The 23059-nt window shown below is 41.3% G+C and overlaps 3 protein-coding genes and 1 pseudogene across 3 annotated transcripts; 3 read left to right on the top strand and 1 right to left on the bottom strand.

Moving 5' to 3' along the window:
• The first annotated feature begins 1947 nt into the window (after positions 1 to 1947).
• LOC103446583 (CEN-like protein 2) lies at positions 1948 to 3303 on the top strand. Its single transcript, NM_001293884.1, is given in 4 exon segments — positions 1948 to 2151; positions 2275 to 2336; positions 2892 to 2932; positions 3086 to 3303. Coding segments are annotated over 4 exon segments (525 nt in total).
• Positions 3304 to 16976: 13673 nt separating this feature from the next.
• Positions 16977 to 18131, top strand: LOC139194677 (uncharacterized). The gene is made up of 2 exons (XM_070819575.1): positions 16977 to 18021; positions 18121 to 18131. The coding sequence occupies exons 1-2, from the start codon at positions 16977 to 16979 to the stop codon at positions 18129 to 18131; spliced, it is 1056 nt and encodes a 351-aa protein (XP_070675676.1).
• A 2357-nt stretch (positions 18132 to 20488) lies between these two features.
• On the top strand, positions 20489 to 21768 carry LOC114822765 (probable protein phosphatase 2C 42; annotated as a pseudogene).
• A 387-nt stretch (positions 21769 to 22155) lies between these two features.
• Positions 22156 to 22826, bottom strand: LOC103446640 (probable WRKY transcription factor 7). Its single transcript, XM_008385775.4, has 2 exons — positions 22788 to 22826; positions 22156 to 22608 (listed from the first exon to the last, which is right to left on the bottom strand). Exons 1-2 carry the CDS (start codon positions 22824 to 22826, stop codon positions 22156 to 22158), a joined length of 492 nt encoding a protein of 163 aa, XP_008383997.4.
• Between the last annotated feature and the right edge of the window lie 233 nt (positions 22827 to 23059).

Below are 23059 nucleotides of genomic sequence, written 5' to 3'. Positions count from 1 at the left end.
TATATAACATTGAACAATATATTTTAGCGATTATCATGTACACTTATATTTCTTTTAATTACGACGTTGAATCATGATGAAACTTAACATCATATTGTAACAATTTTCACATAAAATTTGTGGACCCAAAAATAAATAAACGTATTCAATAACTTCATTATGTCCACTCATATATTATATTTGTTCTGTTAAACAAAAGTATCAAAGAAAGAAATGCATAGAATTTTCCTTCTTAAAGCTTATCCTGAAAACTCTATTTTTTATGTAGTCGGTCACTGTTTTGTCATATACAAAACTAATAATTTTAATGGTATATACTGAAATTCTCTATAACAATCCAATTACTATAGAGTATATATATATGTTCGCATATAAAGAAATATATAAAAATCATCTGTTTGAAAACTCATGAAAAACAAGTAGGGCCACTTTCTCAGTAACCTTGCCTGAAAAGTGAAAGTTCTTATTTTACATAGGAAAAATCCTAAAGAGACTATGTTTTTAAATCATATTTTATAAACCACATGATGTGGTGGTCGATTGTGAGTTTTTTTTTTAATGATTTAAAAAAGAAATTCAACCATCAACTGCTACATCCAATGATGGATCCAGGATTCTAACTTTGGGTGGTTCTAATAAAGGGATGTTAGGTAATAGTCCAGCGGCGGGCTAGGGCGCCTATGCGCCTAGACGGGGTCTAGGCAACGGACTAGGTTTATTATTCAACATAGAGCATACAAAAAAAAAAAATAGAATTTTTTCTGTACTAATTTAATGAACTTGATGTATGAGATGAAAGTGCAAGCGACTACGAGTTCATAGTATATTACAAAATACTTTTCAGAGGTAGTATGAATTTATAGGAATTTAAAAAAATAACAGTAACAAACATATGGTATAAAAATATTGGTTGAAATTCACTGTTTTAAAAATCTCTGCCTATCGCCGCCTAGGCCCCACCTAGGCACTAAGCGGTTGGCCACCGTCTCGATTAATGTCTAGGCGTTTGAAAATTAAGAAATGGCGCCTAGACCTAGTAAGGTGCCCACCTAGACATGCCTAGGTTGCGATTCACTTAGACAGAAAATAGATAACTTTCATTTTGCATTTTATTTTTTTCAATAAATTGTAAGAAACTTGTTGAATACTTAAAGGAACACACATTATATACTTGTTCCCCATGTTTTCATTATGTTGCAATAGCTCATAATATATATGTCATTCCATTTTGTAGTTTATGATGAAATTATATATATTTGAAATATAAACAGATACTTATTTACACGAAATATGATTTAATTAAATCTGTCTAGTCCGCCTAAGTGCCTGCCTAGACCCCGCCTAGCCGCCTAGGCACTAGGCCCCAACCCACCGCCCGCCTAGAGTCTAGCGTCTTTTAGAACCTTGGGTTGAATAATACATCATTCCTTTGGTAATCAAAATCCTAGGGTGGCACATACAACAATTAAAAAAACTAAGAGTTGGTAATGTGGGAAATGAAGAGAAATTTTTTTTCTTCTTCGTTGTAACCAAGGTCCAAAAACAGCAGAACCATGGTGGTTTTCTCTCTTCCATCACATGTCCAGACCGTTGGGTAGTCCTCAGAGGTTCTTACAGGCGCTTCTTCGGACGTCCGGGTGGTCCTGGAACCACCTTGGTCCAAGAGTGCCCTTGGCTACATCAAGTGTTTTACAAAATATAATTCAAGAAGTTGGTCTTTCTAGCATCACTCTTTACATAGAAAACAACTGTCCTAAATTGTTTATGTATGTTCCACCTCATAAAAAAAATTTTCTACCCCACTTCCCTTGAACTTTGATGGATCTCTGTAGCTTCACAAGGTTCTTCTCTGAACACTATAAATATGGGGTATCTCCAATCAAAAGCCAATTAAGAAACCAGCAGCTTCCTCAGGAAAAACAGAAAGGTTGTAATCTTTGAGATATCATGGCAATGCTGTCATCAGATCCTCTTGTGGTTGGGAGAGTTATTGGAGATGTTGTTGATTACTTCTCCCCAAGTGTAAAAATGACAGTCTCTTACAACTCCAACAAGAAGGTGTATAATGGGCATGAGCTATTTCCTTCCTCAGTAACCATCAAGCCTAAGGTTGAAGTTCATGGAGGCGATTTGAGGAGTTTCTTTACACTGGTACGTGCATATGTTACCCTCCCAGCTGCTATATATTCTCATGTTGTCATGTATATATATATACCATAATTTATTTTCTTGAATAAGGGTTTTAATTTAAAACAATCATTTTATTTTTCGTAGGTTATGACGGATCCAGATGTTCCCGGCCCCAGTGACCCCTACCTGAAGGAACACTTACACTGGTAAACCTTTCCCTGAGAGAGATGATCATAAAAAAGCAATCTGAAATAAGGAAAAGAAATAAAAGGCAATCATTTTCCCGGCCCTAGCGACCCTTATCTGAGAGTTCACTTGTATCTACTTCTAATTAATTAACTTGGGCATAATATTATGTCCACCTGAAGATTAAAATTAATATGAAATACAAACCTTTTATACCGTTGAGAAATATCAGTTATGAGGGGAGTTTCCATTAAAATTAACCATGTTTTAAACCATGTATATGCGTCTTTTTCTTTATGTAAAATAAAATTAACTATGTTTCCTTGAATCTTGCTAGTCTTTTTTTTTCTTCCAATCAATAAGTTCGTATGTTTACATGCTTGACCTGGTAAATTTATTTCGTTTTTTTTCCTGTTAGATCCTGGATGCAGGGAGTTTCCATTTCCTTCTAATTATTTTTGGATAAAACTTACATGATCAGAATACAGAAGCTTCTATTGCATATATACTCATGCATTCAGTGTGATATTTTGGTTACAAAATTTGGACTAAATAATTTGCCATCTTGATTACAGGATTGTGACCGACATCCCAGGCACGACTGATAACACATTTGGTAAGTCCATTATATGTTCTTAGAGAGAGAGAGAGAGAGAGAGAGAGATAGAGAGAGAGAGAGAGAGAGATGATGATGATGATTATGACGCTGAATATGATTAATATGTTTTTTTTTGTTTGTTTGAACGTGTGATGATATAATTAAAAACAGGAATGGAGGTGGTGAAATATGAAATGCCAAGGCCAAACATAGGGATCCACAGGTTTGTGTTTCTTCTGTTCAAGCAGAAAGGCAGGCAGACAGTGATCCCTCCTGCTTCAAAGGACCACTTCAACACCCGAAAATTTGCTGAGGCGAATGACCTTGGCCTTCCTGTGACTGCTGTTTTCTTTAATGCTCAAAGGGAAACTGCTGCAAGGAGACGATAAAACAATAGCACTAACCGAAAAACAGCTCTGCTCTCCAAGTTGTACCTGGAAATGAATTGCTACAATAACCAGAGGGGACTGTGTGTTTACTATTTGTTTTAAGAGCACCCTCTGGCTTTATTAACCTAACAAATGTCTATTAGTTTACGGTTGTATACTTTATGAAACTTTTCTCCAAATAAATATAATAATATGGGAAAATTATACTGTACGACTAAATTTCTTTCACAAGTTCATACTAACTAGCCTCTCCACACGTGCTCACGCACATGTGAAAGGTATTTTTGCATCATGAGCTCTACGCGCTTTAAAGATGTGTTGCTTTAGATGTTCTTGTATTCTTTATTATTTTTTTCTTTCAAATATCTCCTTATGATATTTTTTTTGTACAATTGTTTAACGTCAAAGCATTGGCAGAATACGCACTAGGTAATAATGAACTTGATTTTAATTATGACAAATTCAAACTGCAATGAATAATTTTAGTCTTAAAACAGAATACAAAGATATGTTTATACTTAAAAGAAAATAATGAAATATGAGATTCACTCTTTTCCTAGGAATCCATTGAAGTAATACATAAAGTGCAAACTACAAAGCCTGTCTTTTAGTAAAAAGATAATAAAATTTTTGGCTTTCTCCTCTGCATGGACCAATGAAGTCCAACATTGTTTTTTCTTTTTGAAATTTATTGATCTGCAGTTGCAAACCCTATATGAAGAACTAATTTTATTAGAAGCACTAGCCTCTCCGTACGCGCTCACGTGTATGCGAGAGGCCTTTTTTAATCATGGGCCCCTTAAGATATGTTGTGGTAGTTGTTTTCTTTCTCATATGGCGTCGTAAAAATAAAATACAACATACAATTACAAATAAAAAGTATTGGAATATAATTAAGTTGGGTGTAAAATGCATGATAAAATAAAGGCTCATTGTACGCACTGAAGCACATTCAAAGAGATTAGGAAAAAATAAAGGTAAAAATACTTCAAGGAATCAAATAATAATGTAAGAGAATAAATTAAACAATTAATCTATGGCATTAAGTTGAAGAATAAGAATTCATATATATATTTTCCTTATAGTACCACAAAGTACACTGACTTTTATTACATTTGTTTAAACAATTTATCTTATTAAAAATTGCTAAAAATGGAGTTGATAGGGTTTCTGGCTTCATAGTATGTTATCTATTATTTCTTGATATATATCTTACCCTTTCCCATTCCGCTTGCAAGCTGCTTTGTCAATTTTATGCTACCACAATTGTAAGAACTCAATTTAAAAACAAACTCCATATGAATGAAGCCACTTATTAAGAAATCAAATATTATTCTGATACACATAAACTATGGACAAACCTGGGAGCGAAAATTATCAGTTTTATCCACCAACAGCTCAATCTTTTCACCGCGATCAAGAACTTGCAAAACATATGAATTTACGATGATTAAAAATCGATCCACATTTATGTACATGTAATCAAAATGGAAAGGAATATGAAAAGTAAAAAAGAATTAGAGTGAGAAAAGTCAGAATGACTATTCTCCAAATGAAACAGGCATCAAGTTCAACAATAATCGTTCCATAGATTTCCCTATAAGAAGGAGAGGGAGAAATAAACCATTCAATAATTAAAAAGCATATTACGAACTTAAATGAAAACCCTAAATACTCTATAGCCATTCTACCAATGAAAACTCACTGCTCTTATCTTGCCTTCTCCCACGTTCAAAACTCTATAGCCATTCTACCACAACAACAACAACAACAACAACAACAAAGCCTTTTCCCACTAAGTGGGGTTGGCTATATGAATCCTAGAACGCCATTGCGCTCGGTTTTGTGTCATGTCCTCCGTTAGATCCAAGTACTCTAAGTCTTTTCTTAGGGTCTCTTCCAAAGTTTTCCTAGGTCTTCCTCTACCCCTTCGGCCCCGAACCTCTGTTCCGTAGTCACATCTTCGAACCGGAGCGTCAGTAGGCCTTCTTTGCACATGTCCAAACCACCGTAACCGATTTTCTCTCATCTTTCCTTCAACTTCGGCTACTCCTACTTTACCTCGGATATCCTCATTCACAATCTTCTCCTTTCTCGTGTGCCCACACATCCCACGAAGCATCCTTATCTCCGCTACACCCATTTTGTGTACGTGTTGATGCTTCACCGCCCAACATTCTGTGCCATACAACATCGCTGGCCTTATTGCCGTCCTATAAAATTTTCCCTTGAGCTTCAGTGACCTACGACGATCACACAACACGCCGGATGCACTCTTACACTTCATCCATCTAGCTTGTATTCTATGGTTGAGATCTCCATCTAATTCTCCGTTCTCTTGCAAGATAGATCCTAGGTAGCGAAAACGGTCGCTTTTTGTGATCGTCGCTAGATTGCTCCGGTCATTAGTGTGGATAAGTATATAAATGGATAGAGATAGGAAAGCAAACACCAGATGTATGTGGTTCACCCATATTGGCTACGTCCACGAAATAGAGGAGTTCTCATTAATTGTGAAGGGTTTACACAAGTACATAGGTTCAAACTCTCTTTTAGTGAGTACAAGTGAATGATTTAGTACAAATGACATTAGGAAATATTGTGGGAGAATGATCTCGTAATCACGAAACTTCTAAGTTCCGGAGTGTGGTATCGTCTTGACTTGCCTTATCTGTCTCGTAGGTAGATGTGGCATCTTCTCTGGAAGTACTCTTCCTCCATCCAGGGGTGGTATCTTTAACTGGTGGAGATGCACAAGGTAATGTATCAATTTCACTTGAAGCTTACTTGTAGTTTCAGGCTTGGTCAAGCGCGATACAAACCATGTAGTAGGAGTCCTCCAAGTCGCCGAGCTAGGGGATCTGCTGAAAGAGGTGATAGACAAGGTAAGCAATCAGAGCTCCAAGCAATCAGTCCCAGATCAGAACTTTGATTTCGAGTTCCGGCTGATTGTTCACATTCTCCCTATCTTGCAGGCAGCATGAAGGATAAAGAGAAGAAAAATGAGAAGAGATGATATGGGATACTTTTGCTTTTGAAGAAGTAACTTTCCACAGGCTTATTCTTGAACTGGGCTGGAGGGTTTTCTGGTTTCCTCCAGAGTATAAGGCCGACTGAAGAATTTGAGGGTCAAAACAAGTCCATCAAATCTATAGTACGTTCGACCCTGCTGATATGGGATACTTTTGCTTTTGACAGAGTAGTGGATGTATCGGCACGTGTGCTGTTACGCTTGTCTCCACATGCTTCCTTGTATCCTTCTCACTTGCCCTATATGTTCCTCAGGCAGATGCGGTATCTTCCCTGGAAGCATAAGATGTTGAAGATGAGTACTCGAGAGCAATGCCAGGTAAGTAATCAAGTAAGGGGTTCCAGGCAGTCAGTTCCTGACTGGAAGCTTGATTCCAAGTGCTGACTGATTGCTCTCTTTCTCCTTGTCTTGTAGGTAAGAACAAGGCCAAAGGAAAAGACAGGGAAAAAACATGATATGGGATACTCTTGCTTTTAATCCTGATGATATGAGATATTCTTGCTCTAGTATAGCTTGTTTGCAGAGGTATTATCGGGGGGAAAGAAAGCTGAATATTTCGAAAGGCTTCTTTGGGAGTGCCCTCTCAGATATGAGGAAGGGTTGAGCATTTTTGCAGGTCTGCCTGTCTGTTGGGGATGGAGATCAACATATATAGGAGTCTCCCTAACAACAAGTAGTAATGCTATTCATTTACCCTGCTTGGTCATAACACGGTAGTGGGAGCTGCCAGCTTCACATGTTTTAAATTTGTCAGAGCACTTTGAAAAAATGGTCTATGGTATCTGGAAAGCTGATGTTGCGTGTAAAGATTACAGACAAGCTTTATCCAAGGAGATCCGGCTCTTGAAGTTGGGAAAGTGGTGCCTCTTCGGTTTTCGAACAAGTAATCATGTCGGAGATCTGGCTCTCGAGGTTCGAAGAACGATGCCTTTTCGATTTTTGAGAAAGCCATCCTGCTAGGGGTCTGGCTCTCGAGATTCGGAGAGCGGTGTCTCTTTGATTTTTGAGAAAGTAATCATGTTGGGAGTCTGGCTCTCGAGATTCGGAGGGCGGTGCCTCTTCGATTTTGGAGCAAGCAATCTTGTTGGGAGTGTTTTCTCGAATGTGAGAAAAGGTTGGGCATGTTTGCTAGTCTATCTTGCCACGAAGCACAGAGGTTGACACACAGGGACTTTCCAATTATCCAGCAGTGGTACTGTTCCTTTACCCTTGTGGGTAATAATATGGTAGCTCGACCTTCAAAATTTATGTGTCTAAACTTTGTTAGTGCTGTTTCTTTGCTATTCTTTTACCCTTCTTGGTTAAAGCGGTGTAGTGGGAGCTGCAAGCTTCACGTGTCTCAACTTTGTCAGAGAACTTTGGCAAAGTTATCTGTGGTACCCATGAGCTAATGTTGCGTGTGGGAAGTGGGTGATTGAACAGTAAGATTCATGTGCTTTCTACTTCACCAAAAATCTTCGACATAATGCCCATAATTTCCGCAAAGCTGACAGGTGCTGACAAGGCTGGAAAAGTAGGTGCCTCTTCGATTTCTGAGATCGGCCATCGTGGTCTCTGAGCAGCCCAGCTTTTGAGAAAGCAAGCGCCTCTTCGATTTCTGAGATCGGCCTTCGTGGTCTTTGAGCAGCCCAACTTTTGAGAAAGCAAACGTCTCGTGGTCTCTGAGCAGCCCAGCTTTTGAGAAAGCAAACGCCTCTTCGATTTCTGAAGCTCCGTCGAGTGCAGATTTTTATAGAGGCTGGCATTAAGTTCCAAAGCACACTTGAATCTCCACCAGTAGAAGCTCCATTCTTGCACTTCTAAGATCTTGATTTGTCCGACCTCTTCTCTCTTCAACACCTTTGAAAATGTCTGGCCCCTCCGACCGTCGTTTTGACTTGAACCTTGTTGAAGAGGCAGCCACGCCTTCTCCAGACAACATATGGCGCCCATCCTTCGTCTCCCCTACTGGTCCTCTTACTGTTGGGGATTCCGTGATGAAGAATGATATGACCGCTGCGGTAGTGGCCAGGAACCTTCTCACTCCCAAAGATAACAGACTACTTTCCAAACGGTCTGATGAGTTGGCTGTTAAGGATTCTCTGGCTCTCAGTGTTCAGTGTGCAGGTTCTGTGTCTAACATGGCCCAACGCCTATTTGCTCGAACCCGCCAAGTTGAATCATTGGCGGCTGAAGTGATGAGTCTCAAACAGGAGATTAGAGGGCTCAAGCATGAGAATAAACAGTTGCACCGGCTCGCACATGACTATGCTACAAACATGAAGAGGAAGCTTGACCAGATGAAGGAATCTGATGGTCAAGTTTTACTTGATCATCAGAGATTTGTGGGTTTGTTCCAAAGGCATTTATTGCCTTCGTCTTCTGGGGCTGTACCGCGTAATGAAGCTCCAAATGATCAACCTCTGCTGCCTCCTCCTTCTAGGGTTCTGTCCAGTACTGAGGCTCCAAATGATCCCCCTCCCGTGCCTGCTCTTTCTGGGGCTCTACCGACTGCTGAGACTTCTCCTAAGCAACCTTTGTGAAGGCTCCCTCTTGTTTGTTTATTTTGACTTATGTATATGTACATATTTGTGACTTATCGGGGATATCAATAAATAGCTTTCCTTCATTTCAACGTATTGTGTTGAATACACCAAAGCCTTCTTCGCTAAGTTCTCTGAATTTTCTTTTGTTGAAGCTTGTATGTTGAAGCTTTGTGAGTGGAGCATGTAGGTTGAGGTAGTATTCCCTTAATTTCCCGAGTGAGGAAAACTTCTTGGTTGGAGACTTGGAAAATCCAAGTCACTGAGTGGGATCGGCTATATGAATCTTTGAACGCCATTGTGCTCGGTCCTGTGTCATGTCCTCCGTTAGATCCAAGTACTCTAAGTCTTTTCTTAGAGTCTCTTCCAAAGTTTTCCTAGGTCTTCCTCTACCCCTTCGGCCCTGAACCTCTGTCCCATAGTCGCATCTTCTAATCGGAGCGTCAGTATGCCTTCTTTGCACATGTCCAAACCACCGTAACCGATTTTACTCATCTTTCCTTCAATTTCGGCTACTCCTACTTTACCCCGGATATCCTCATTCCTAATCTTATCCTTTCTTGTGTGCCCACACATCCAACGAAGCATCCTCATCTCCGCTACACCCATTTTGTGTACGTGTTGATGCTTCACCGCCCAACATTCTGTGCCATACAGCATCGCCGGCCTTATTGCCGTCCTATAAAATTTTCCCTTGAGCTTCAGTGGCATACGGCGGTCACACAACACGCCGGATGCACTCTTCCACTTCATCCATCCAGCTTGTATTCTATGGTTGAGATCTCTATCTAATTCTCCGTTCTTTTGCAAGATAGATCCTAGGTAACGAAAACGATCGCTCTTTGGTATTTCTTGATCTCTGATCCTCACCCCTAACTCGTTTTGGCCTCCATTTGCACTGAACTTGCACTCCATATATTCTGTCTTTGATCGGCTTAGGCGAAGACCTTTAAATTCCAACACTTCTCTCCAAAGGTTAAGCTTTGCATTTACCCCTTCCTGAGTTTCATCTATCAACACTATATCGTCTACGAAAAGCATACACCAAAGAATATCATCTTGAATATGTCCTGTTAACTCATCCATTACCAACGCAAAAAGGTAAGGACTTAAGGATGAGCCTTGATGTAATCCTACAGTTATGGGAAAGCTTTCGTTTTGTCCTTCATGAGGTCTTACGGCAGTCTTTGCTCCTTCATACATATCCTTTATAGCTTGGATATATGCTACTCGTACTCCTTTCTTTCTCTAAAATCCTCCAAAGAATGTCTCTTGGGACCCTATCATACGCTTTTTCCAAATCTATAAAGACCATGTGTAAATCCTTTTTCCCATCTCTATATCTTTCCATCAATCTTCGTAAGAGATAGATTGCCTTCATGGTTGAGCGCCCTGGCATGAACCCGAATTGGTTGTCCGAAACCCATGTCTCTTGCCTCAATCTATGCTCAATGACTCTCTCCCAGAGCTTCATTGTATGACTCATTAGCTTAATACCCCTATAGTTCATGCAATTTTGTACGTCGCCCTTATTCTTGTAGATAGGCACTAAAGTGCTCGTTCGCCACTCATTTGGCATCTTCTTCGTTTTCAAAATCCTATTGAAAAGGTCAGTGAGCCATGTTATACCTGTCCCTCCCAAAACTTTCCACACTTCGATTGGTATATCGTCTGGGCCTACTGCTTTTCTATGCTTCATCTTCTTCAAAGCTACAACCACTTATTCCTTCCGGATTCGACGATAAAAAGAGTAGTTTCTACACTCTTCTGAGTTACTCAACTCCCCTAAAGAAGCACTCCTTTCATGTCCTTCATTGAAAAGATTATGAAAATAACCTCTCCATCTATCTTTAACCGTGTTCTCTGTAGCAAGAACCTTTCCATCCTCATCCTTGATGCACCTCACTTGGTTTAGGTCCCTTGTCTTCTTTTCCCTTGCTCTAGCTAGTTTATAGATATCCAACTCTCCTTCTTTGGTATCTAGTCGCTTATACATATCGTCATAAGCCGCTAACTTGGCTTCTCTCACAGCTTTCTTCGCCTTTTGCTTCGCTTTTCTATACCTTTCACCATTTTCATCGGTTCTATCCTTGTATAAGGCTTTACAACATTCCTTCTTAGCCTTCACCTTTGTTTGTACCTCCTCATTCCACCACCAAGATTCCTTTTGGTGTGGGGCAAAGCCCTTGGACTCTCCTAACACCTCTTTTGCTACTTTTCGGATACAACTAGCCATGGAATCCCACATTTGGCTAGCTTCCCCCTCTCTATCCCACACACACTGGGTGATTACTTTCTCTTTGAAAATGACTTGTTTTTCTTCTTTTAGATTCCACCATCTAGTCCTTGGGCACTTCCAAGTCTTGTTCTTTTTTCTCACTCTTTTGATATGTACATCCATCACCAACAAGCGACGTTGATTAGCCACGCTCTCTCCTGGTATAACTTTGCAATCCTTACAAGTTATACGATCCCCTTTCCTCATTAGAAGAAAATCTATTTGTGTTTTTGACGACCCACTCTTGTAGGTGATCACATGTTCTTCTCTCTTCTTAAAGAAGGTGTTGGCTAAGAAGAGATCATATGCCATTGCAAAATCCAAGATAGCTTCCCTATCCTCGTTTCTCTCCCCAAAACCATGGCCACCATGAAAACCTCCATAGTTGCCTGTCTCCCTGCCCACGTGTCCATTTAAATCTCCTCCTATAAATAACTTCTCCGTCTGAGCAATTCCTTGCACCAAGTCTCCAAGGTCTTCCCAAAATTTCTCCTTCGAACTCATATCCAACCCTACTTGAGGTGCATACGCACTAATCACATTGATAAGTTCTTGTCCTATTACAATCTTGATTGCCATGATTCTATCTCCTACCCTCTTGACATCTACAACATCTTGTGTCAAGGTCTTGTCCACGATGATGCCAACACCGTTTCTCGTTCTATTTGTGCCCGAGTACCAAAGTTTAAACCCTGAGTTTTCTAGATCCTTTGCCTTAAGACCAACCCACTTAGTTTCTTGTAGGCACATAATATTTATCCTTCTCCTCACCATAACTTCCACTACTTCCATAGATTTTCCCGTTAAGGTTCCTATATTCCACGTTCCTAAACGCATTCTACTCTCCTGAACTCTACCCTTCTGTCCTAGCTTCTTCACCCTCCCCCATCTAATGGAATCAAAGTACTTCTTTTGTGTGTCCCGTGTAAAGTTGATAGGTGCATATGCTCCCAAACAACTTTGAGTGGAGTCGTTCGAAAAGAAGTTTCTATGGCCCCCTTGCTCATTTAACACTGCATCCGGGTGCCTATGGAGATACAGCGACCCTTGCTCACTTATCACTGTGCTCGGGCCACACAGCGCGCCACTTACGGGTGACGCCCTAGCTTTAGCGCGATTTCGTTCTGAATTCATTTTCATAAGGATTCGACGTAACTGTGGAGTGCCGGCTGTCGACTACCTGACGCCCTCCCCCTCCTCCTTTACCCGGGCTTGGGACCGGCCATGTAAGATAAACTTACATAGGCGGAGTTTCTATAGCCATTCTAATAAATTAAAAAAAAAAAAAAAAAAAAAAAAAAAACTCTATACCCATGTTTTTACCTTTTTATCCCTCTACGTGGTAGTTTTGTTTTGCTAGAAGACTACAAATTGAAATAATTTTTTCTTAAAATCTGAATCAAATAAGAGTATTTTTGGATTATGGTTATTTTAAAAATTTTGTCTTCTGGGTTTATATATATAGAAGAAGAAAATATAATAATAGTAAATAATATTATAAAAAATCCAGGCAAAGAACTATTGCATACCAAGAAATTGAAGCAAAGCAGGATAAAGAGGAAGATCGAGAGAGTTGGCCTTAATTAATCAAAAGCTTGGAACTGCAAGAAAAATAATAATCAATTAAAATGGTTGTTTTACATGGATAAGAATGCAAAGATTGTAAATAATTGATAGAATCTTACACAAAAAGGATAAAACTGTAAAGAATTAAAGCCAGAGAGATTTAGTGAAATCGTCACTATTTGTAATCCTGTCATACTGTTACAAACTACAAATATATAAAAATTGCTAATATACAAACTAATGAAGTGAAACACCTCTTCCTTATGGATCTACAACATTTGAAGTAAAGGGAGAACTAAAAATTACCATCTTCCAATCCCTCAACAAAACCAAATCCTCACCAAATGGCCAGAACTTCCACGATGTCGCCTTCACCACCCCTTTCTACGTACTGCGGTAAAATGCCCCAAGCGCAGCAGATTTTTTATGGGATTTTACTGAAAAACTTGTTCTTGTGGAATTTCATAATCAGGGAATATGCCTGTAATGGATGTCCATTCAAGTCTCTGGTTTTGTACCGTGAAATACTTGGTTTTGGACCCAAAGCAGACAATTTTACGTACCCTTTTGTTCTCAAGGCGTGCAGTGAGATGTTGGCTGTAGAAATTGGGAGGAAGGTTTCAGTTCATCGTAAGTTATTTGCAAACCGAGTTGCTCCGTCGCAGAGATTATTCAACTCGAGTCGGAGTCGCATGCTCAACTCCACCAAATAAGGTTGTTTCTGCTTCGGAAATTGGGGTTTCACTGCCCATTGCAGAATGCGTCAGATCTAACCTTGATCGCTGCCATTTCAGAGTCGCATCTGAATCCACCAATGGATTCCTTCTAGATTTTCTCCTCTATATTTTTAGTCGTAATTTAGACTTCAAATTCATTCTTGATAAGACATGATGGAAAAAGAAATCAATGCCAAAAAGAGCAAGAGAAGAGAAGAAGAGAAGAAAATAAAGAAAAATACCTGAAAGACTGAGACGATTGAGTTTTTGCGTGGTGGATGGTGGAAGAAAGAGAGAAAACGAACACAACTGCTCATAGCAGTTCCAAATCAAACCACATTCATCCTTTCTCCTATGTAGGAATACTGGTTTTACCATTTTATCCTCATTTTCTAATCTTTTTTGGATTTTGATTGTGAAGGAAACAAGGGGCAATATTGGGTTTATTGAATGTTTCACCTATTTGGCCTTCTCGCTTTATATATATATAGATAATATTACATTTCTTCATAGAAAAACCAACACAAAGTAAAGGGATCCCAAAAAGAAAAAGAATATATCAACTTCACCAAGATGGAAAGTGTCGTTATAGCCACAATCATCTAACTCTTTAATCAGAAAGCATACATTAGTACTCTCCATCCCAAACCCAAGTAAAAAGACAATAGAAAGTAAAAACCTGAAAATCTAAAATAATTAGAAGACAAGTAGGAATGAAAAAAAATAAAGGGACGTTGGGACCGAACCCTACACACCTTTTGCAGCTATTACATATGAAGAGCTATGATTGGAAGAAGTATTGTTCTTTCTCAAATTGTTCCAGAACCTCATGCGAAACAAACAGTAGCAAACCATTGTAAAATGTAAGCAAATCATACATAATACATTAATTAAATTAATCCAAATTATTAATTAATTACACAAGACTAATAATTGAAGTGTTCAAAACTATTATGTCGCACACAAAACATGGTATACCATGTAATACACAAAGGATAATTGTACAATATCATCCAACCCAATATCAAGATTCATATTTTTAAAATAGAGATCCAACAATTTTTCAACCAAGCGGAAGAGAGAGAGAGAGAAAAAGAGTAGTGGAAGGAATGAGAAGCAAAACAGCATACCAAGCGGAGAATAGGCAGTTAAGCATAGTCATCACGTAGGGAATGCTTAAGAATTGATATGTGCTTCTCTTCCATGGTATTGCCTCTTAAATTTAAGTCTACACATTTCTACACCAAGAATACTCAGTAGAATTCACAGAAATTTAAAAAAACCTAGTAAAAATTCAAGTTTTTTTTATTGTCCAACAGATATACATAACCCATTCAACAAAATCAAATTTATGACACAAAAAACATGACATTTAGCCACAAAAATGAAGAGAGAGAGAGAGAGAGAGAGAGAGAGATAGATAGAGATTTTGCTTTCTGAACTATGCAAAATGTGCAGAGAACCAAAATATGATAAGCCACTTAACAAAATGATATTTTACACAAAAAGGTATCAACTTTAGACCCCAAATGAAGGAATGTGAGAAAGAGGGCATATGTGGGTATCAAGAAGAGGAAGAGAGCAGTTCCATCTCCTGTTAAAATGAAGAAACAGAGCATTAACAAACACATGCACAAATCTCAAAGGAAATTGGTGATAAATAATCCCAACTAAGAACATAATTAGAAAACCAGAGAGGAAATTTCCGAAACTTAACAAAGACACCAAACAAAACCATGAGTACATGCATTGATTTTTTTATCCATTTCAACCGAATTTTGAAATGAAAGAAAGAAAAGCAGAGAACCCAGTTGAGGAAAAACCTTAGAGAATTATGTGGTAGCCTTTTTAGCCTCTTATTGTTATGACTTCCTCCTCCACCCTTTTCCTAGAAATCAACCTTTTCTAACCCCAACTCAATCATCCCATCCCCAGCCTTACTGTACGACCAACAAACCACCCCAAAATATCGTACTCATTTTTTATTGGACTTGTTTTCTTTCCCAATACAATTCCCAACTTTGACCAAAATTTAAATTCAAAATAAAAAGAAAACTAACTTCCCAATTGTTCTTAACTGCTGAGGGGAGTAGCCTAATGAATTCCAGGAGTTGATGCATCTTCAAAGTTGAAAAGTATTGTTTATGCTATAATCAGGCTTCCATGGCGTTGATGTTATCAAGTTCAGGGTGATAATTGTCAAGCAACCCAAATCTTTTTTTCCAGAGTTTCAGATATGGACGGTTTCTGGGAAAGATTTATATGATCCTACCATAAAGCAAGGGAAGAATCGATGAACGAAGAAATCACCAAAAAAGCAAAATTTGAACACATACCTAGACACGGCCATTGGGATTTTCAGACTGCTCCCAATAGATTGTGTGATATCCTAAGCCTTTAGAAATCGGAACTGTACGACTTGCTCTCAAAGCCCACACTATGCCCGCGCAAAACTAAATTTTGAGAATTCCTCTTCCCTGCATTCACAAACACGCCATCAGTTTTGTAGACATCGAAATTTCGGTAAAATAAATGTTGATCAATAATTAAAATTTCAATGTTTATGTGTCACATAAATTTTACACATAGCATGTGACTAAACGAAAAATCAAAATAAATCGGAAAAGTCATCAAACAGGACATGTGTCAACACCTGGCAGAAATGATTTATTTCATCTAATTATTTAAATCCAAAAAATCAAGTTTTGGAATTCTATAAATAGGAGGCCAAGGCATTCATTTTAGACACCAATTCATAACCAATTCACCTTACACCACAACCTTGAAGCTTTGAAACTCCAAAGCTCCCAAGCAAATCCCGAAGGATCAAGAAAGCTCTCTTCGTTCTTCGTCAAATCCTCATTCAAAAGCAAGCCCCAACGGTCCTTGAAGAACTTCCACCAATTCAAGATCAAGCCCTCCCCCACGGCCCTTGAATAAAGTGTTCATCATTCATCATTCATTCATCCCTAGATCAAGCCCCGACGGCCCTTTGGATCAACGACGTCAACAAATCCGCACAACTGTTTATCCCAAGATCAAGCCCCGACGGCCCTTTGGATCAACAACATCAAATCCACCCATTATAAAGATAGAATCAGAGGCTAAATTTGTAGAAGAGATTGTAACCCCTAAATCATCAATACAAATATTATTTTGTACATGTGTTCTTGTCTCGTTCATCGCAAGAATTTCCATGTTTACAAATTTGGCACGCCCAGTGGGACCATCTCTAACTCTCATCTCTATCTTTGAATCCGTAAAAAGCACAAATGGCATCAAAGAAGGCTCAAGTTGTTCTCGTAACCAATGCAAGGAACAAGAGCGTCATCACCGCAGGCAGTGTCACTTCGGGCGTCATAACTCGAAGTAAGGCAAGAGCTCTTTCTGCCGCCTCTTCCACCCCTACATCAACTCCGCCGAAGGAATAAGAGCACCTGAGGCACAAACCTGTGATCACCCTGGCCTCGCTAAGGGTTCCAAGGAAGGAAAGCCCAAGGAAGTACTCTGGTTTCATGCTTTCCGATGCCTACTCAAGCAGCAACTTAGCCATGCAAGTCATGACTACTGGAGCGACTTCAATCGATGAGCAGCTGGCTCATATGAATGAAGCGATCGCAAGGCTAACACGGATTGTGGAAGAAAAAGACCAGCAAATCGCCGCACTCGTCAACCAACTAGATGTAAAGCCCAACGTGAAAATCGAGCAAGGGGATGGTTCAGTAAAGAAGGAAAACGACGAGGATGAAAAGCTTCTGGTGGAGAAAATCGATGTGAAGCCGGAGCTAGGCCAAGCAGAGGCACTCATGGGATCTCTTTCTATCCAACAACTGCAAGAGATGATCGCCAGCACCATTAAGGCACAGTACGAAGGAAGTTCACATGACTCCGTACTATACTCAAAACCCTACTTCAAGAAAATTGACGCGTTGAAGATGCCAAGGGGTTATCAGCCACCAAAGTTCATGCAGTTCGATGGAAAGGGAAACCCGAAGCAACACGTCGCACATTTCATTGAGACTTGCAACAACGCGAGGACAGAAGGAGATTACCTCGCTAAGCAGTTTGTACGCTCGCTGAAAGGAAATGCCTTTGAGTGGTACACGAACTTAGAGCCTGAGTCCATCAACAGTTGGGAGCAATTGGAAAAGGAATTCCTCAACCGCTTCTACAGCACCCGCCGCACTGTGAGCATGCTAGAGCTGACAAGCACAAAGCAATGGAGGGATGAGCCAGTCGTGGACTACATCAACCGATGGCGCAATCTAAGCCTCGATTGCAATGACAGACTCTCGGAGATCTCTTCGATCGAGATGTGCGTCCAAGGCATGCAATGGGGGTTACACTATATCCTTCAAGGCATTAAACCACGGACATTTGAAGAGTTAGCCACCCGTGCCCACGACATGGAGCTAAGTATTGCCCATCATGGGAAGAAAGAGCCGATCACCGACTTCAAGAAAGATAAGGTGTTCTCCTCAAATGTAGACAAGACTGGGAATAAGCCCCCCAAGGAAGCGTTCACCATCAACACTGCGCCCGTCAAAACCGCCTCCGCGCCTATCAAGATCTCCTCCAAAACCAAAGCAAAGGAGATAAAGAGAGGTGAGCCTCCTCGCACCCAAGAAAAGTACAAAAACACCTTGAGGGAATTGGAGCAGAAGGCGTACCCTTTTCCTGACTCAGACATGGATGCAATGTTAGACGACTGCTAGAATAGAAGGTAATCGAGCTACCTGAATGCAAGCGGCCTGAAGAAATGAATCGCATAAACTATCCTAAATACTGTAAGTATCATTGAATCGTGAGCCATCCTGTGGGTAAGTGTTTCGTCCTCAAAGAGCTCATCATGAAGCTAGCACAACAAGGGTGAATCAAGCTCGACCTCAAAGACACGGCCGCAACACATACTACTACAATTGCATTTGGATCTTTCGATCCCGTACCTCTCCAAACAACACCTGACCATTCCTATCAATGCTCAAGTTGCACGATACCTTCTGCACAACCATCGCCGGGGGTAAACGAACATGATGCATATACCGAGGATAAAGAAAGATGGACATTGGTGACCTACAAAAAAACAAGGAAACCAAAACCACAAGCCACAAGACCAAAGGTGGAACAAGTGAGAAAGCACCGTCGCCGCAACAGTAGGAAGCCCAAAAGAAACGTAAAAGTTGATAAGCCAACGTATGTTGGGGAACCTATGGAGCAAGAGCCACGCATTCATATCTCCTTGCACGAGTACTTCCCGAATGACTTCTTCTAGCAGTGCATTATCGCTGCATGCCACATGGTCGAAGTAGAAATGGAAGAACCTTCAAAAGGCAAAGATATCACCATTGAGGGAGAAAAAACTCTCACGCTCGAAGAAGGTCTGCCAACACACTTTAGCATTGAGGAAACGCTACGATTGCCAAATAAGATGCAAAGAGCATTAGCAGCGGTCTTGGAAAGTCCCAATGACCACGAAGTGTAAGAAGGCAAAGATGAAGGCTTGAAGCTTCGGCCACATGAATGTGCCACATGCTATGCCATCGAGGACGCAATCCACTTCACCGACGAAGACTTACTGCTAGGATCCAAGCCTCACAACCGTCATTTCTTCGTCTCTGGGTACGTAAGGGAGCACAAAGTCAACCGCATGCTTGTGGACGGTGGATCAGCCATCAACATCATGCCAAAGTCAACAATGAATACAATCGGCATCAAGGCAGATGAACTGTCCCTAAGTTGTCTACTAATCCAAGGTTTTAATCAAAGAGGACAAAGAGCGATGAGCATGATCCGAGTGGAGATGACTATTGGTGAACTCAAGTCAAGCACGATATTCCACGTGATTGATGCAAGAACTTCCTACGGCTTGCTCTTAGGAAGGCCTTGGATCCATGCGAATGGAGTAGTACCGTCCACCCTTCACCAATGCTTAAAATTCTACCGAGAAAGAGTGAAGGTGATCTATGGCGACACTAAACCATTCACCGAAGCCGAATCACATTTTGCAGACGCCAAGTTCTACATGGATGAAGACATGGTGCCTGAAGCTCTTCCAAAAGAGATCAAAACCATGGGTAAAACAACACCTAAAAAACAGGAGTGGCAAGCCATGCCCAAGAAGCAAGAAGGAGAAGTCATGCTGTCTTCAAACAAGAACGATGATGAGCTTGCTAAACCTACAACAACCAAAGGGAGTAGGATGCCCTCAAATGGATCAAACACACCCGTTTTCCGATACATCCCGATGTCAAGAAGAAAGAATGGTCAATCCACATTCGAAACTGAAGCAAGCAATGCCGATGCACAGCGGTACATGGATAATGTAAAGTTGCTCAAGACGAATGCAGTTCTACCTCTGACACAGCTAAGCAACGCTAAGTTTGCAAGATTACCACAAGGCTTCGTAAAAGCTCTACCAAAGAGGGCGGAACCAAGTTTTCTCCCAACCAAGAGGACCGAAGAAGGTTTTGATCTGAACGCCTACAAACTCATGTCAAAAGCTGGGTACGACTTCGCTTCTTCTTCGAATCCTGAGAAAAAGGTTTCAAACACCGTCAACAATAAAGAACGTGACCTTACCGAGACTCAAAAGAAGTTGAAGAAGCATGGTTACGGAGTTAACAACAACAAAGCTGGACTTGGCTTCACACCAAATGCACCCGTGAAGATTTCAAGCCAAGCAAAAAATGCTAGCACTCAACATATCAGCGTGAGCATTGAACAAGATCAAAAAATGCTAGCACTCTCATTGGTGAAGGTCAATTTTATTACAAAATTACTTGGCAGTTTTCTTTGTACAAAATTAAATTACAGTTTCTTTGAAAGAAAAAAAAACATATGTTATCTAAAAAAAAAAAATATATATATATATATATATACATGTCTGAGCCCAGCCACAAAATCAGGCCCGTCTCCTCAGACCCAAACCGTGAGCCCAACAAGCTTAGGCCCGGCTCTCAAAGCTCCAATCCAAATCTTCATCCTTCCAATCACTCGCCTCCTACTTCACAAACCCCATAGCTATCTCCAGGCAGAACTCTTGCTCTTCCTCCTAGGCTTCTTCTCCCAGCCTCTTCCCCCAAATTCGGAGTCCTTAAGGGTCTTTGGGTTTTGGGGTTAGGGTTTTTGAGAGATGTGGGATGCTTTAGGCATTGATGAATCTGCTCTCTCTTTGCTGGAGGCCATTTTGGCGCGGCGACGGTGAGGGACTCAGCTCTGTTGGAATCGTCGGCGCTGCGAATAACGGAGACGGCGGAGGAGGGCGAGATGGAAAAGATAACTTGCTTTGGTTCCGAGATTTTGGAAAGTATGCGTGGGGCGATTTCTCTATGGCGGTGGTCCAGGCCAATCAGGTGCTCGAGGATCAGAGCCAGATCGAGTCGGGACCCTTTGGGACCTTCGTCGGCGTATACGACGGACACGGCGGACCAGAGACCGCTCGATACGTTTGCGACAATTTATTCAAACATTTCCAAGCAATACCAGCGGAGTCCAAAGGTGTTGTGACAGCGGAGACCATTCAAAATGCTTTTATCCGAACGGAGGAAGGGTTTACCGCCCTTGTTTCGAAGCTGTGGGGTACTAGACCCCCAGTAGCAACTGTTGGGTCATGCTGTCTGGTTGGAGTTATATCTCTGGGGACCCTATTTGTGGCAAACCTGGGAGATTCCCGTTGTGTGTTGGGAAAGAAAGTGGGCAACACTGGGGAAGTTGCTGCGATCTAGTTATCCACTGAACACAATGCAAATCTCGAGGAGGTTAGGCATGAACTGAAAGATTTGCACCCACATGATCCTCAAATTGTCGTTTTAAAGCATGGAGTTTGGAGAGTAAAAGGCATTATCCAGGTATCTAAATCTATAGGTGACGCACATATGAAACATGCAAGGTTTAACAGGGAGCCGGTTAGTGCGAAATTCAGACTTCCCGAACCAATGACCATGCCTACCTTGTCTGCCGAACCAACCATTCTTTCTCATCCTCTCCATCCAAATGATTCTTTTATTATATTTGCTTCTGATGGTCTATGGGAACACTTGAGTAATGAACAAGCTGTTGAAATTGTCCACAATCATCCACATGCGGGAAGCGCCAAGCGGCTTGTTAAGACGGCTCTCCAAGAAGCTGCAAGAAAAAGAGAGATGCGATATTCAGATCTTCAGAAAATTGACAAGAAGGTCCGACGCCATTTTCACGATGATATAACTGTCATTGTTTTATTCTTAAACCGTGACCTATTATCCAGAGGGAGAGTGGAAGAGCCCCTAGTCTCAATAAAAAGTGCTCGTGACCAAGGATAAGTTTACGACATCAAACATGTCTCGGTTGCCTGCCCCTGATTTTGATACATGCATGAACTTCCTACTTCAGCAGCTCCGTCGTCTCCAGACTCTTGCAGGGCAGCGTGACTTGAGTGCGATCTTGAACGAAGATAACAGTCTCAACCGCCTGGTCAACTAGTCCAACTCCAGGACCAGTAGAGGCAAATGTTTGATGTGTCCCATGCCATTGCCAGAACTCTTCTTTCCGACGACGCTGGAGAACACCATCTAAGCATGCCTGCTGCTCCTCCACCATCACAACGAAGATCATTCCGTGCAGCGAGCAACGTATCCGATGGTGAGCGTTGTCTTTGCAGCATATCACGTCTGCAGCAGGAGCAATGCAGCATGGAAATACAGCAACCCGTCGTTCTACAAGCCACTGCGTGTTTAGCAGCCTCATCCGCCATCTTCAAGCTTATAGCTGGAACTCAACCCTCTTCTGTCTCAGCTTTCTCTTCTTGGAGCAATGGCAGCGGCCGGACGATCCAGCACTGTACTTCCCAGAGCCCAAGTTCTCGGAGCTGCACTTCCGCTTCAGCGAGGTGGAGGAAAGCAGCGGCTTTCCGGCTGAGGAAACCTGGGATAAATTGGTAATTTGAAAAGCCGAAGACGACATTGGTTGCTTGCTATCGGAGTCGCCGGTCAACGACGACATAAACGACGTCGCAGCCGAATACGAGAAATTTATAGTGTTAGAGGAGTCCATAGTGCTCTCGAGCACCATACTGTGGTGATGGTGATGAGAAGGCGGGATCTGCTGGATCGGCATCGCATGATACAGCGCCATCTCGTCATCTTTTCCTCTGCATGGCACAGCAACATATTGGATCATCCTCTCCAACATAGGGAAACCGACGTCCAAGAGCTCCTGGGCCAGCATCACGAGTCATTAGTCTCGGTCGCCACCAGCTCTGCATCCTCCGCTCGAGCCACGGAAGCCCAAACACTCAGTCGCCGCTGTCCATCTGGGATCTGCTGCAGGCAGCAAGCAAGTCATTTTCCTCCCTGGTCACGTGCGTTTCCTCTCCAATATCTCTCTTCACAAACAGCGACAGCAGCAACTTCTTCCAGCACCAGGACCTTCATCGCTGTCCTTGCCCTCAATGGAGGCTTTTACAGTCCTCCACTCCGCTCCACCTCCTGAAACATTATTCCAGCGAAACCTCAAGTAAACAAACTTCCACAAAACTCTGCCATCATGGAAGTCTACCACCTCGACGACAAACAACACCTGCACTGCTTTGCGCCTCCCTCCAAGCTCAACTCCGGCTCTCCCAGGTCCTCACCGTCTTCAAGCAACAAGGACGACAGCAGCAGCA

This window comes from Malus domestica, chromosome 03, assembly GCF_042453785.1.
Source record: "Malus domestica chromosome 03, GDT2T_hap1".
NCBI classification, from domain to species: Eukaryota; Viridiplantae; Streptophyta; class Magnoliopsida; order Rosales; family Rosaceae; genus Malus; species Malus domestica.
Note: the sequence above shows the minus strand (reverse complement) of the source record. Positions and strands in the feature narration are given on the sequence as shown.

Coding starts and splice junctions, on each gene's coding strand:
- LOC139194677 (XM_070819575.1), top strand. CDS start 16,977: ATGACTACTGGAGCGACTTCAATCGATGAGCAGCTGGCTCATATGAAT.
- LOC103446640 (XM_008385775.4), bottom strand. CDS start 22,826: ATGAAGGTCCTGGTGCTGGAAGAAGTTGCTGCTGTCGCT. Junction 22,609..22,787: donor AAGAAGTTGCTGCTGTCGCT/GTTTGTGAAGAG, acceptor ATGCTGGCCCAG/GAGCTCTTGGACGTCGGTTT.